This window comes from Eptesicus fuscus, chromosome 10 (genome assembly GCF_027574615.1).
Source record: "Eptesicus fuscus isolate TK198812 chromosome 10, DD_ASM_mEF_20220401, whole genome shotgun sequence".
NCBI classification, from domain to species: Eukaryota; Metazoa; Chordata; class Mammalia; order Chiroptera; family Vespertilionidae; genus Eptesicus; species Eptesicus fuscus.
This window is the reverse complement of record NC_072482.1, coordinates 45,709,115-45,724,248: the sequence shown is the minus strand read 5'-3', so window position 1 is coordinate 45,724,248 and position 15,134 is coordinate 45,709,115. Positions and strand designations below refer to the sequence as shown.

Genomic DNA, 15,134 nt, shown 5'->3' with positions numbered 1-15,134 from the left:
ACATTCTTGACTCTTGGTTCCTTACCAGGCTTTGGTCCAAACTGAGCTTCAGATGTCTTTATCTCCGGATGTGGGTATGAATAGAGGTTGGAAAAGAAACTAATATAAAAGGAAGTCCAGCTTTCTGGAGTTTGGAGCTGGCGGGAGGTGGGGGGGTGGGGGGGGGGTGCTGGGTGTCTGGCTCCTCCGTGCCCTGATCCTGGGTTTGAGAGAGCCTCCTGAACAGCCAGCTGTGGCTCACAGCACTTGTTACAGGCTGTTTTAGCAACATCACAAAGCCGGGAGCTGAACCAGCCAGTGGTCATGGCGAGGCCCGGGCACGGGGGGAGATGGCTCTGCACAAGCCATAAACCCTGTTTCTGTCAGAGTTAAAAGTTGCTTGAGCAAACAGTGGAATTTGTGGAGCTGTGCAGCCATAGAGATTGTTTGAATCAACGGTGCTCATGAGGATTCAAAGCAACAGCAGCAACAAACCCTATTCATCAAAAGCTTCTCAGCCTCTCTCCTAAGCCAGAGCTAGAGTGGTGACTTATTGGTAAACACCAATAAAGAAGAGAAGTTCTGGAGAGCAAAACAGGTTTTCTTTTAAAAAAAAAAAAATTACGAGAACTTTCATTTTTTTTTAAATTATAAAAGACATACATGACAATTATTTAAATTTTGTTAAATAAGAAAAAGGTTTTAAAAACACACAAAAATCATCCATAATCCCCAAACCCAGAAATAACCTTAACATTTTTGTACATTTTTTTCCCAATGTTTTTTTTTTTTTTTTTTTTACCTAAGTATATGTTGTATATTAACTAGTGTGGGATTATTCTGTGCACATAGTTTTGTAACCTTATTGTATTTAATGTGACTTTGTCAGCATGTTTACTTACTTAAAGTCCACTTGAATGGCTGCATATAACTTATAATATGCATAATAAGGCACCATGTACCACCGTTCAAGCAGTTTCCTCTATTTTATAGACATTTAGTTGCTTCCTTTGTTATTGTAACTATTCTGTAAGAATATCTTTGTGCAAAAGAATGTTTGTCTACATATACAATTATTGAATTAGGATGGCCTCCTGGAAGTAAAGGGTCAAATGGCCTGAGAACATTGAAAGCTCCAGACTTATTTGGCAGAACTGCTTTCCAGAATGATGGACCCAACTTATGGACCCTCCACCAGCCAGGTTAAGTTTTCGTGTTATGTAACCTAAACTTTTCAAGGGCTCGCTTCATTTCACCCAGATTCTAGGCTCACAAGTTGGTGGTAATTTGTATCCAGGCTTCTTTTCATGATTTATACGAATAACATGGGAAGCAAGGTGAACTCATGCACAAAACAGAGGAATGTTGGACAACTGATTTAACATGTGGAGCCTCCATTTTATTACTGTAAAAGGGGAATAAAACTTCTACCCCTTTACACTTGTGTGAGGACTTGATAACTTAACGTAAGTGTTGAAATTCAGTTGTATTCAAAATCTGTCTGCCACCTGCCAGTTGCATGCTCTTGGATAAGTTATTTAGCCAGGTTAACTATCAGGCCCCATTCCCAGGCCACCCGAATCAGAAACTCTGAGGCGGGTCCTGGACGTTGGTGTTTTAAAGCTCCTCAGTCATGTTTCCTAAATCACTGTCTTGGACCTTCAGTTCATTTACCCAGAAAGCTGGTGAAAGGAAGAGAGGACACCCAGTAGCTTAAAAGAAGAATTAACATATCCCATCAAACCTGTCAAGATCAAGTCCGAATGCAAATGGTTTTTAATCGGGCTTAATTGGAATATGTGATCAGCCTGTTTTCCCCGTTGGCAGCCCAGTTCTGAAACGAAGCCCCGACATCACCAAATCGCCACTGACAAAGTCAGAGCAGCTTCTGCGGATAGATGACCATGATTTCAGCATGAGGCCCGGCTTCGGAGGTATGAGACCTGCACTCCTGGGAATCGTCTTCTTTCTTTGGGTCCATCAGACTGTCTATGAGCAAAAGTCAAGCCGAGGGACCACCCAGCTCTGCTCTCCCTTCATCAGGTCTGCCTCGGTTGTGCTTGGTGGACAAGGCACTGAGCCCCCAGCATCTTCTGAGCATCTGCCCTGCCTGGCCCCACCCAGGCTCTGCTGAACACACTCTCAGGAGGTGCCTGCTGGTCCGTGGCCAGGCCGAGCTGTCCTCAGGCCACTGCTCCTGGCAAGGATGGCTCAGGGCTGGTGAAGCCAGCAGCTGGCTGTGGGAAGGGCATGGGGAGACAGGACAGCTGCGGCCCAAAGCTGCCTCCGGAAATGCTCTGAATAACAACCTTGAGCTAAATTTGTTCTCATCTGGAAGCTGGCAGACAGAACCCTGGGTACATATCTGAGGGCAGAGGGTGGACTGCTGGGTTTAATTAAATGAAAGTAGCTTGAGAAAAATAATCATTTAGTGTAGAGGGATGCCAAAGCCCTTTGAAGCTTAGCCTGCAGCTGCCAGATTTCAGCCCGCTTAGTGTCACATAGGATTTCGTCCTTATGGGGCATTTTTCCTAGAAAAAGAAAATACTTATTTGAGAAATAATTCTCATGCCTTTTATGTTTTCCAGTACTTTCACCCAAAGAATAAACAGGTTCTAGAAGGGAGTCGCTATTCAGTCCATAATCTGCTGCTGTTGGATTCAAACCCACCTTTTCACATGACGATCCAAGTGTGCTCTGTGCCTGCCCCACGTGCCTGAAAGCAGGGAGGAAAGGGGCAGCAATCCACGCCTTTAGAACGTTTCCTTTTTTCACCCTTTATGAATATTAAGTTCTCATGACCTAGAAATGCAAAAACAAAAAAAACAAAATCTAATGGTTTCAAGGACACCTGGTGTATCATCTCTCCCCGCCCCCCGCCCCCTGCCCTCCCCAGCCCTGCAAGCTACTCCATCATGTGGCCAAAATGCAGATCTGTGGGCTTGGCAAATCCTCTGAGCATGACTTTGGTTCTGGGTGCCTATTTACCAAGCAATGCCTTTCTCATGGCCTGACAGAGGCATTGGCTTCCACGATGAAAGAGGGTGCAAAATCAGGAGGAAGATATAAAAAATAAAGTGGATGACCTCATGCTAAGGAGTAACTCCTCAGGCCAGGCCTGGTTCTGATCAGCTTTGACCTCGGTCTTCATTGTACCTTTACACGAGCATGTGTAACCAACCAGGGATATGGTATATTAACGTCCTTGTTTCAGGATCACCTGGATCAGTGGTCGGCAAACTGCGGCTCGCGAGCCACATGCGGCTCTTTGGCCCCTTGAGTGTGGCTCTTCCACAATATACCATGGCCTGGGCGAGTCTATTTTGAAGAAGTGGCGTTAGAAGAAGTTTAAGTTTAAAAAATTTGGCTCTCAAAAGAAATTTCAATCGTTGTATTGTTGATATTTGGCTCTGTTGACTAATGAGTTTGCCGACCACTGACAGGGATGATTAAGACCAATACATATTTTTAAACTTTTGCTGGAATATTCCAGGGAGCCAGCCCATGATTCCATTCTTTGATCTCTGGTTTGACTTCAGCGTGGGAATACCAGACCTTTAAATCTGTGGGAACACAGACCTTCAAATCTGACATACACTGAGGTTCCAGGGGAGCTTGCAAACTTCCTGGAAATGCTCCTTATGCCTAAATTTTTCATAGTAAAAGTTTTAAGTTAAAAGACTAAATGCTCTTGCCTTTCCCTGTCCGCAGGTCCGGCCATTCCTGTTGGCGTGGACGTGCAGGTGGAAAGCTTGGACAGCATCTCAGAAGTCGATATGGTAAGTGCTTCTCTTTCTGGCCACGGGAATCCACACAGGGCCGTGCTGGGCCAGAGCTCCGCCCTGGCAGTGGGCATTCCCACACTCATGGCACAGAGGCTCAGGGAGGGTAAGACACTTACCAAAAGCCTCCCAAGCGGTCTGAAGCAGAGCCAGATGACAGAGTTGATCTTCCCCCTCCTGGGCCCGGCTCCTGGCATCGGGACGTGTTCTCTGGGCAAAGGCTCTCGAACATAAACAGCAGGGCCCCAGGCTGCGGCTGCCACGTGGCCAGGCGCCTCCCACCGCTGCGGATTCTGTCTGGCTGCGGAAACGCAGAAGCAGAGTGTCCCTTTTTGTCATCTTTGGGTTTAGGTTTTAAAAAATAGAACCGTCTGGAGCTCCTTTACTTACAGAACTTTTGAGGGCCTTGTCTTCGTTTGGGTTCCCCAAGAAGCAGACCTGAGACAGCATTTTAGCACAAGGAGTTTATTTGGGAGACGATTCCAGGAAACATGAGAAGAGAGTGGGAAGGTGGGACAGGGAAGGGAATGAAGCAAAAAGGTCAGTGCCATCAAATCGCTTACTATGGGGGTGTGCAACGCCGTCCCATTGGGGTACTCTGGGAGTCAGCACAGAACGCACTTCAGGGTTGTCCCAACAGGGTGTCCAGGGCGCTGGGGCCCTGATCCATCCCCCTCAGCAGGTGAGCGCTGCTTCCAGAGGCATTCAGTCTCCTGCTGCCCTGTGCGAGCCCGGGGCCCTCCGACAGCGGGCATGGTGCTGGCGCCTCAGTTTCATTCCCAGCCTGGTGATGGGTCCACAGGGGTAGAGAGTGTCTTGCTGACAACCCGTGGGTTCAGCGTGTGGGGTCCCCCTCTCTGCCCTCTGCCCCAGGACTTCACCATGACCCTCTACCTGAGGCACTATTGGAAGGACGAGAGGCTGTCCTTCCCCAGCACCAACAACCTCAGCATGACGTTTGACGGGCGGCTGGTGAAGAAGATCTGGGTCCCCGACATGTTTTTTGTGCACTCCAAGCGCTCCTTCATCCACGACACCACCACGGAGAACGTCATGCTGCGGGTCCAGCCCGACGGGAAAGTGCTCTACAGCCTCAGGTAAGGCCCGTGGCCACCGCCCTCCGGGCCCTCCCACCTGCGGAGGTGGTGTGTGTTTTATACCTCAAGCTTGGGAAGAAAGGCAAGCCATTTGTCTTAGCCGAGAAAGTCATCGGTTCTACAACAGGTGCTTGGCTTTTTGGCCTTGAACAGCTGGCCTTTAACCTTTCGGGAGCTGTCACCTTTTCCACATCAAGGAAAACGGACTCTTACACATGAGTCAAGAATTGCTCAGTCCTGAAAATACACTGGGGGAAATTCCTCAAGCTGATAGTTATGATTTATGTTCTACCCTGTCTGTTACATTTCAATGGAAAACCTTTACTATAATAAAAGTTTTAGTCTTCTAGTGGGAGTCAGAGAAATAAATAATGCATTCTTTTCAAAGACTCCCCTCCTTCAGCTCTCTGATCCCCTTACCAACACCCCCCTTTTTTTTGCATGTAATGGTGATGTGTTAGGATTAAACCTAACACACCGTTAGGTTTAATCCGCTTTCTTTAGACACTTTCTTAAGTCTAAACAGTCAGCAAAGCAATAAATCAAGCCCTGGCTTGCAGAATTTGCCAGTTTCTGTAGTGTGGATATGCCCATCCTGGCTGATTTCAAGCTATCCGATGTCACTGAATGCAGTGTTGGGAAGAAATGGGTGGTAGCTCATCTTTAGATAGTATTTCCACCATATAAATGCAGTATAGTAGCTGTATGTAACTTCAGGAGTATAGATAATGAAAAATAATTCAGAAGTGATGAGTTTTGAATATTTATTAAGTTTATTTTAGTGCTTATTTAATTTTAAATTTATATAATTTAATTTTAATAATGGCTATGTTTAACAACCAGCTTGCAAACCTCCTGAAAATCCAGCCATCGGCTCTCATGAGCCGCTAGATGTCTGATTCAACATATTATTGGATGTGACAGCACGAGGCAGAACAGAGGGACAAGAGCAGGGAAGACCTGTGTGTTCAGAATCAACGTTGTCAGTGAGCCTCCTTGTGCCTAAAAACAGATGATTTGATGTTTTTATTGCAAATAAAATCATGCGTTTGTTTGATTTAAAAGGGGGAAAAAAAGAGGCCTAAGTTTCTAAACACGACCATTTTGAGATTTATTTGGGGAAAAACATAGAGTAGCTGGATATTGTCAACTCTGTCAGCAACAGGTTGACTCCTAAAATATGTTCTAATATATCATCTTCCAACTTCATCTTTTCATTGATTAATTAACAGAATAAATTTGTATGAAGAGCATTCTGGGTGCCAGGGTGTTGCTGGGAAGAGTTAAGTGTATGTGGACCGGAATGTGGGTGGGTGCACCCTGACTTGATGCTTCACTTGTAACCCACACACTGAACATGCACAGTCTGTGGTGTAATCTAACCCATGTCTGTTTTTCTACAACTTCTGCATAGCCAATTTTCTGTTACTGAAGAAAAAATAGTATGTTGAATACCAGCCATTCCCATCATGTCCTGTCATACGATGGGAGAGCTTTCTTCTATGACTGATGATCTACTTGTTAATTCTTTGATTCAGAAGCCTGTTTTCCTGTGTAAATTATAGAACAAAACCATTAGATGCTTGCATGTTGGTACACTAAGATCTTTCAGTGTTTTTCCATTATATAGTCTCCATGGGCTTATGCACGAAAAACATCTATATTCATTAGAAGACATTATTATCAATATAAAAATATGAGCACTGTAAAAAAAAGTGCTGCATTTGGCAACTGGCATTAAGTGCTTCATTAATATTACTTCTGAAACATAGTACACAAATATAATATCAATATAATAAACATCAACATATTGAATATCAATATATTGATATCAATATGATCAATGAAAGAACAGAAGAACTTGAATGTATCTCAAACCAGAGGAACAATACAGGCATACCTCGGAGATATTGTAGGTTCAATTCTAGACCACTGCAACAAAGCGAGTCGTAATCTTTTTGCTGCTGGCGGGGTGGGGTCTTGCCTTCAGTTTGTAAAAAGACACTTCTGTGAATCACAATAAAGTGAAGTACAATAAAATGAGGTATGCCTGTATATGTACGGTCTTATGGTTTCTTTTATATCACAGTTATATTGACTGAGACCATTCCTTCCTTAAAATGCATGAATGTGATAGGAGTTAGCAGAGGCATTCTGTTTGCCTCACACTGACACTGGGGTTAAACTTAAATACTTAAGAGTATGCTAAGGAGGGTATCACTCATAAACGGCTCCATCTAGATCCTGACGCGTTGCTTAGGAATTATAAGAAGGAGGCAATTCTACTGAAGGAAGCAGAGGCCTTTCCTGTTTGTTTTTGCATTGTGCACTTGTGTTTTGCATCCTCTGAGAACCCGGACGTTTTCTTCTTGTTTTCAGGGTCACAGTGACCGCAATGTGCAATATGGACTTCAGCAGGTTTCCCCTGGACACACAAACCTGCTCGCTTGAAATTGAAAGCTGTGAGTAGCCTTGTGCCGGCCGTTAGCATGCAGCTCCTAAGTAGCTCTGAACACCTCCAACTTTCAGCAGCAGGACAGTGTGTGTTCCTCAGTCACCACTGTGCTTTTAAAGCGACTTTTAGATGGGAGCTAAGTCTAGGGAAATTTTTTAAAACCAGGAACAATTCGGGACTAAAACCTTCTATTCCCATAATTGACCTTTTGACTAGTAATGTTTATGGCAATGGTTTTCAGTTTTGTTCTGTGGAACCTGGAGGTTTCCCAGAGTTTCCCAGGGTCACTGCTTGGGAAGCGATGGAGAGGGCTCAGGAGATCCGGGCCTCCTGCCAAGTCCCCGGCTCAACACTCGTACACACACTCCATCCGGAGAGCTCAGTTTTTATCTGTTTTATTGCTCTTCTAAATAAGATTTTGTTGAAGAAAGAATTTCCTGGCAAAAACAAGTCTGGGGGAATTGCCACGGTGAGCACAGGTGGTGGTTGAGAGTCTCAGGCACAACCCAGGGACTTCAGGCAACTTGCACACATGGAAGTCCTAGAAAAGGAAAACAGCAGGCCCAGGGAAGAGCAAGGTGGAGGCAGGGGCGAGGACTAGCCACTCACATCTCTAGTTCTCTGTGTACCTGTCCCATTCGCCAATCTCTGCCCAAAGGCTTCCTCGGGTGGGCATTGTCTGGATTCCATAACTCCAACGTGTATACCCCTTCCACACTAGCACACAACCACTGGCACTTCCCAGCTGGTCAAAGTCCTCATTGCCCCAGGGCACTTTTGTAAGCCAGCCTGGGCTGGTGGCGTGGATCAGGGGTCCCCTGCTTCCATTAATCCAGCCGAGGAATGCAAGGATGTTGACCCCACACATAGCAGGGGCCAGTGGACAGGTCTGCAGGGCGCTGAATGTGGGAAAAGGGTGTAATGAAACCCAGGACCGTGGTAGTGACTACCTACTGCATAGTAGCCTCACACCTGTCCTGTCATTCAATCCTCAAAAGATCCCGGGAGCAGGGTTAGTGTTCTCTTCATCCTACAAAGGAGGGACGAGACTTGCTGAGGACATGGAGCCAAGAAGGACTCAGCTCGTGGGCTCCGGAAGCTTGTTTTCCCAGTACACCCAGGCATCTCCACCTGGAACGTAGCTTCTTCCAGGCTGTATCCGTCAGGGCCACCAGAGAAGCAGAGCCATAGGAGATTGATGGTCAGAGACTTAATGCAAGGAATTGGTTTACATGGGCCCGGGCGCTGGCGAGGCAAGTCGGACATCCTGCCCATCAGGAAGGGCAGGCTGGGCGCTCTGGGCAGGATCTGACCCAGCTGCCCGTACGTGGAATTTCTTTTTCCCTGGGGGAACCTCAGGTCTGCTCTTAAGGCCTCTCCATTGGATCAGGCCCACCCAGATATCCCTGGGTCATCTCCTTTACCTGAAGGGAACTGATTGTAAACGTCACCTCTGCAAAACATCTGCACAGTAACACCTAAGTATTTGATTGAATACCCAAGTCCTATAGCCTAGCCCAAGTGGGCACACAAAATGGACCATCACACAGGTTGAGGGTTAGAATTAGAATAAAAAAAGAATAGGAAAATAGAGCACTGGGGGTCCTGCAAAGAACTGTTTGCACATGAGCAGACTGGGCTGGCACCTCTGGTTTTATCTCGTTCTGCCCAGGCCACCGGTAGGTTTGGAGTAAGCAATGTACTCACCAAAAGCGGGCAGGGGGTGGGGAATGGTAGTGCCAGAGGGAGTGATCCTCCTGGGAAACGCCTTTGATTTTACCCTGGGCAGGAGCAACTGGAGGCCTACAGAACAGGGATGGGCTCTGCTCCCGTCTCTTTCTGGGTCTTTCCTTCCTGGAATGCAGCCCTTATCACTGAGAGTGGTAAAAGGCATCCCTACACTTTGAAAGACGAAAGGGCTAAATTACCTTGGTTTTGAAGGCTGAAAACCATATGCAATTCTGCCGTTATTTAACCACTTGTGATCTACGGAAACAGCGATTTCACTTGGTTTAATTGAATAGATGGCAGGCTGAATTGCGGGGTGAACCCTTTTGCAGGGATTATGAGCTCTGTGCCACAGAGCTGCACAGACAGGCGTGTCTTCCCACCGCCACGTGCCTCACGCGCTCTCCCATCTTTTCAGATGCGTATACAGAAGATGACCTGATGCTGTACTGGAAGAAAGGCAATGACTCGTTAAAGACAGACGAGCGGATCTCACTCTCCCAGTTCCTCATTCAAGAATTCCACACCACCACTAAGCTGGCCTTCTACAGCAGCACAGGTGGGCGTGGGGCGGGCCGAGGGCCTGCTGAGCACTAGCCTGAATGGGATGGGCCATCCTCTGTTTTAAAAAAGGGTTCGGACTGGTGGTCAAGTGAGTAGAGCCTGAGCCACTTGAATTAGACACCAAAGAAGGGAATCCTAAATCAGGTCTAGGGTGTGGTGAGCATTGGGTGGAGGTGATTTTTTTTGACGTCAACAAAGCATCAGAAGTGAGAATCTAGAAAACATCAGTAATGGCTGTTTAGCATCAGGCAGCTCACCCTGATATGATTACCAAACCCCCTGTTCTCTGCAGGCAAGGAAGAGTCCAATTTCAGGTCTGTCGTTTTCCATTCACATTCTCTCTGCTTCTGCCAGGCCCTCTGCGGGGCTCCGGTCTTAAGCGATCCCCTCTTACTGTGCTGCTTGCACAGATCCTTCTTGTGCCCTTCTTGTGAGCCTCGGTGCAAGAACTACTGGTCACTTCCCTGTGGGCAGTGTTGTTTCTTGAACCAAGGTTCTGGGCAGGCTTGCCACCGCCTGTTGCCTGAGGGTATGCTCTGTGGTCTTTTCTCTGGAATCTGAAGTTAACAGCTGAGGTCCCTTCTTTCCAGCCCTTGCCTCTTTCTTGACTAATCACCTCCCAGGATGATTTTGCTAGAATCTTTATGCAGTTTCCATTGCTAACACATAGCAGGATTGACGACAGAGGGAAGTGCAACCTTTTAAGTCTTTCTGATGTAAACATAGGGCATCCTTTTACTTCCAACATATTATGGCAATCTAGCACATCTTACCTTCTTTATATGTCACCCATGAATCTTGGTTCTTCAGGGGCTCCCCATTCGTTGAACCTTTAGCACTGTAAGGCTCCCTTTTGTCTTAGTCTATTTGGGCTGCTCTACAGATTGGGTGGCTCCTAAATAACAGAAATCATTTCCCAGACCTGCGAAGTCCCAGATCAAAGTGCTGGCAGACTCGGTGATGAGAGCCCACTTCCTAGTTCGTGGACAGCCCCTTCTCGTTTGTCCTCACAGACGCTCTGTGGTCTCTTTTGTAAGGCACTAATCCCATTCACGAGGGCTCCCCCTTCATAACCTAATCACCTCCCAAAGGTCCCTCCTCACCAGACCATCACACTGGGCATTAGGTTTCAACCTATGGATTTGGGGGAGGCGGGGGAAGACACAAAACATTCCATCTACAGCACCTCTACAGTCACTTTCTGGAACTGTTATAATTATAAACACTGCATTAAACTTGCCAATTGGACGCCAAGTTTTCCAATTAATGTTGCCAAGTCCCCATTTTATTTCCAGTCCTTGTTATCTCAAGCTTATCCTGCCTTTTCCTTTCATTGTGCTCCCATTCCTCTCATCTCCTCCGTGCATTTTTCCCTTGTAAAGAACACAAAGGCCAAGCTGAAGCATGGCTGGACCTGTGATTGTTCACTGTGTTCCTGAATGCGATGCTGTGTTTAGCTTGAGGTTCTAACTTATAAACACATTTTCACACATAAAACAATCCAAAGGGGGCTGTTTAAGTCTGTGCCTCTCCAACTTTACTGTGTGTATGAATCACATGCAGAATATTATTAAGAGAAAATTCTGATTCAGTAGATCTGGAGTGGGGATTGAGAGTCTACATTTCTAAGCTCTTAGGTGATGCTGTTGGGTCCTGTCCATAGTGTGAGTAACAAGAGCCTTAAATGACCTTCTCAAGGGGTTCCCTTTGTATATAGAACAGGGGTCAAAGATTTCTTGAGATGGAATCATCCGTGTGGTATGGGTAACATATAATCACTCCGTTCCATGGTTTTTCTCACCTCGACTTTGTGAAGGTATGGCAAGGTTCCAGTGCAGTGTCTAAGACATTGATGATTCCCTGAATAAAATTTGATTTACGAAGGAGCTGAATAGCCATGGTGTGTGCTGTGCTTTCTTCCTGTGTCCCCCAGGCTGGTACAACCGTCTGTACATTAACTTCACGTTGCGTCGCCACATCTTCTTCTTCTTGCTCCAGACCTACTTCCCTGCCACCCTGATGGTCATGCTGTCCTGGGTGTCCTTCTGGATCGACCGCAGAGCTGTGCCTGCCAGAGTCCCCTTAGGTAAGGAATATTTCACGTGCGCATGCCAAGCACCTGAAAACACAAATAATGCCTTCCAGATAAAACCCTCATTTCCAAGTGGTCCTAAGCCACTGTTTGGCGTTATAACTTGGAAACACTGCAAGGTCTTTATCCACAGGTAAAGGACCGTTATTAAAAACCCAGGTAGAAAAGCTGTTTTCAGGTCCCCCCGCCCCCGGTGCCATGCAAACATTCCAACTTCAGTCTTGTCTGAGCCTCGCTTTGGGGTGGGTGGTCTCGGTCTGTGGGTGCTTTCTCTGCCCACTTGCAAAAGGAAATCACATTCAATAACAGGTTTTCTCAAAAGTGGCCCAGGGAATCTTTGTGACAGAATCTCCAGTGGACATTTTTAAAAAGAAGAATCCTGCATATCATCTCTATGTACCGAGTTAGAATCCAGAGAGAGGACCAGGGGCCTGCATTTTGAACAAGTTCTCCCACTAATTCTTATGCGTACTCAAGTCTGAGAACCCCTATTCTATGAGCATTCCATTTATAGCAATTTGCCACCAACTCTCTTCCCCATTTTAAATATTGCACTGACTAGCCCGAGCCAGTGTGGTTCAGTTGGTTGGGCGTAGTCCATGCACCAAAAGGTTGCTGGTTCCATTTCCGGTCAGGGCACATGCCTGGGTTGTGGGCTCCATCCCTGGTAGGAGACAATTGCTGTTGTCTCTCACCTTGATGTTTCTCTCTCTCTCTCTCCCCTCTCCCTTCTTCTCTCTCTAAAAATCAATACAATTATTTAAAGTAACAAATAAATAAATGAATATTGCACCTACTCAATCACACGCTACTAGTATTATTGCTCAGACAGTTCAGGGACTTCAAGGGAGAGGGTGACCCACCAGGTTTTAGTGAAACTGGGTTGGAGCTGGCCCTTAAGATGACCCCAATCCCCTGTGATTTAGTGTTTGCAAGCAAATGTTCTGAGCTTAATTTGAAATCCCGAGCAAATTTCCACTGACAGATGCCCTGTCCTTTAACAGTTGTTCTGTTGCTTAAACAGTTACTGTGCGAAAATATATATATATACATTCTAATTTTAAATACCTGTCTCCTTTAAATGAGGTTAACATCATCATCTTTGATAAAATGGACATTGCTGAATAGGCAGGCAGGCCCAGCCAGGGGAGGAGTGGGGGAGGGGTTCTGCCAGAGGCATCCTGATAGTTGATGATACAGGCCTGGAACTGCAGGACTAGACCACAGCAACAAGGACACAAATAGTCAAATAAACCCGAGTACTTGTTTCCTTCTTTAGAGAAGTAGTTACAAGAAACATTTATGTAATTTTTAACAATGGAATGGAAATAAATGTCTTGCTGCCAAAATGTCTGGGGTTCTTAGCAACAGGAGAAGGTGATGCAGGTGCTAGGATGAGTAAGCAGGTATACAAAGTGGGGAAGGGTGACCTTGAGGGGAGGAGGCATGGAGAGCTTCCTGAAAGCTAAATCCTGAAGGACGAGTGTTTGTTAGACGGAGGGGCAGGGATGTAGACATCTGAGGCCGAAGGATCAGGAGGGACAAAGAACAGCGGTGTGAAGCCCTCTGGTATGCTTGGTGAAAGACAAGCAGGTGCTTATTCCTCACTCTGTTTGCAGGTATCACCACGGTGCTGACCATGTCCACCATCATCACGGGCGTGAACGCCTCCATGCCCCGCGTCTCCTACATCAAGGCCGTGGACATCTACCTCTGGGTCAGCTTTGTGTTCGTGTTCCTCTCGGTGCTGGAGTACGCGGCCGTCAACTACCTGACCACCGTGCAGGAGCGGAAGGAGCGGAAGCTGCGGGAGAAGGTGACTTTCCCATGAGCTAAACTGTCTGCTCAGGCACGTAGCCTGGTCCAGCTCTGGACCTTGGGCCTTGGGCAGGGCCGACGTCCTCTGTACAATGGGGCTGACGCACCTTCTTCCACCTACTTGATGGGCTCGGTGGGAAGAGGAAACAAAACACCGTGTTGAAGCAGTGCGCAGTGTCACTCTGGGCTACACCCCTCATTCATTCAAACACGTACTTAGCACCTACCATATACCAGGAGCTGCTAAGCCAAGTTAACTAAGACATTGGTCCCTTTAATTTGGGTGGTGTTCATAGTGATAAAAATAAATGACAATTCAGCATGGTGGAACAAATTACTTAATGGCGCAGAGGTGTAATTAAAGAAGCTTCCAGGGAAGCACATATGCCATTCTAAGGAATTTTCCTTCATATGTGATCTCAAACACCTCACATCATTTTCCAGGCTATTTTCCCTTCCACCTGATTTTCCTTTCTTCCTCCTGCCTGCAGCTCAGTGGTTATCTCTTACAGAAAACTCTAACTATGCTGTAGAGTAGCAAACTATTGCTACAAGGCCACACTTTTCAAATTCCTCGCCCCGCTCCTCTCTCTCTCAGGGGTGCTATCTGTAAACATTTGTATCCGGGCTGCTAGCAGCTAATGATCTGGTGGAGAAGAGGGCGGTTCTCTGGCCATGAACATTCCTCTTGGTCTCTGGTGTGACATGAAGTTTCCTAAGAGCTGATGTGTAGACTTTAGCTAAACAAACAACCTGCTGCTTTAGAATGTTTACTGTGCTACCACCATTATTTTCCCACCTCCCACCCCAACTGGGAATAAAAGAAACCAGAATAGGGCCACCCCCTCCGCCATGCAGTTTCTCCTAAGAAGGGCTTCTGAGAGAGGAAGCTGAGCTCACATCCCAACGTGTGTGTGCTGTGTTCGCAGTTTCCCTGCACCTGTGGACTGCCTCAGCCACGCGCTGTCATGCTGGACGGCAGCTACAGCGACGTGGAGGTGAATGACCTGGGCAACTACACGCCGGAGAATGGCGAGAAGCCAGACAGGATGATGGTGCAGCTCACACTGGCCACCGAGAGGAGCTCCCCGCGGAGGAAAAGTCGGAGGAGCAGCTACGTGAGCATGAGGATCGACACCCACGCCATCGATAAATACTCCAGGATCATTTTTCCAGCAGCGTACATTTTATTCAATTTAATATACTGGTCAATTTTCTCATAGATGCCTGTAATCCTATAAAGTTCACGTTCTTTTGTGTGTACTACAGAAACGTCTGTATAAAAAGTAAGGTTATGGAAAAAAAAAAAAGTTCCCAGTATCTACCCTTGTCCAAAACTACCTTGGCAAGAGACTTGCTGGTTTAATTTGCACTTAGGAACCATCTGTTGTACACACAGAATGATGCTAGGTGCTGCATAAATACAATACCCATAGCAACTGAAGAGAGTTGTTACTGGAATCTCCTGGAAATACAGACAGGCTTGTGGGCACACTGTAGTTCAACCTCTTTTAGACCCTAAACGCTTATTCACAGGAATGATTTCCTTTGTGTTACGTTCTCTGGATGAGGAGCACCTGGACTACACCTAAAGTTCATTTGTATGAACATACATGCAC

At 46.5% G+C, this 15,134-nt stretch overlaps 1 protein-coding gene across 1 annotated transcript; it reads left to right on the top strand.

Annotated features, from left to right (window-relative positions):
- Positions 1 to 1,807: 1,807 nt before the first annotated feature.
- Positions 1,808 to 14,756, top strand: GABRR1 (gamma-aminobutyric acid type A receptor subunit rho1). The gene is made up of 8 exons (XM_008148825.3): positions 1,808 to 1,913; positions 3,691 to 3,758; positions 4,635 to 4,858; positions 7,238 to 7,320; positions 9,460 to 9,600; positions 11,539 to 11,691; positions 13,317 to 13,513; positions 14,445 to 14,756. The coding sequence occupies exons 1-8, from the start codon at positions 1,895 to 1,897 to the stop codon at positions 14,736 to 14,738; spliced, it is 1,179 nt and encodes a 392-aa protein (XP_008147047.2). The 5' UTR covers positions 1,808 to 1,894; the 3' UTR covers positions 14,739 to 14,756.
- The last annotated feature ends 378 nt before the right edge of the window (positions 14,757 to 15,134 follow it).

What these genes read in the sequence shown, in the direction of transcription:
- GABRR1 (XM_008148825.3), top strand. An exon ending in AAAGTGCTCTACAGCCTCAG is followed by an intron (nt 4,859 to 7,237) that starts GTAAGGCCCGTG and finishes TCTTGTTTTCAG; the next exon opens with GGTCACAGTGACCGCAATGT. An exon ending in GCCTGCCAGAGTCCCCTTAG is followed by an intron (nt 11,692 to 13,316) that starts GTAAGGAATATT and finishes CTCTGTTTGCAG; the next exon opens with GTATCACCACGGTGCTGACC.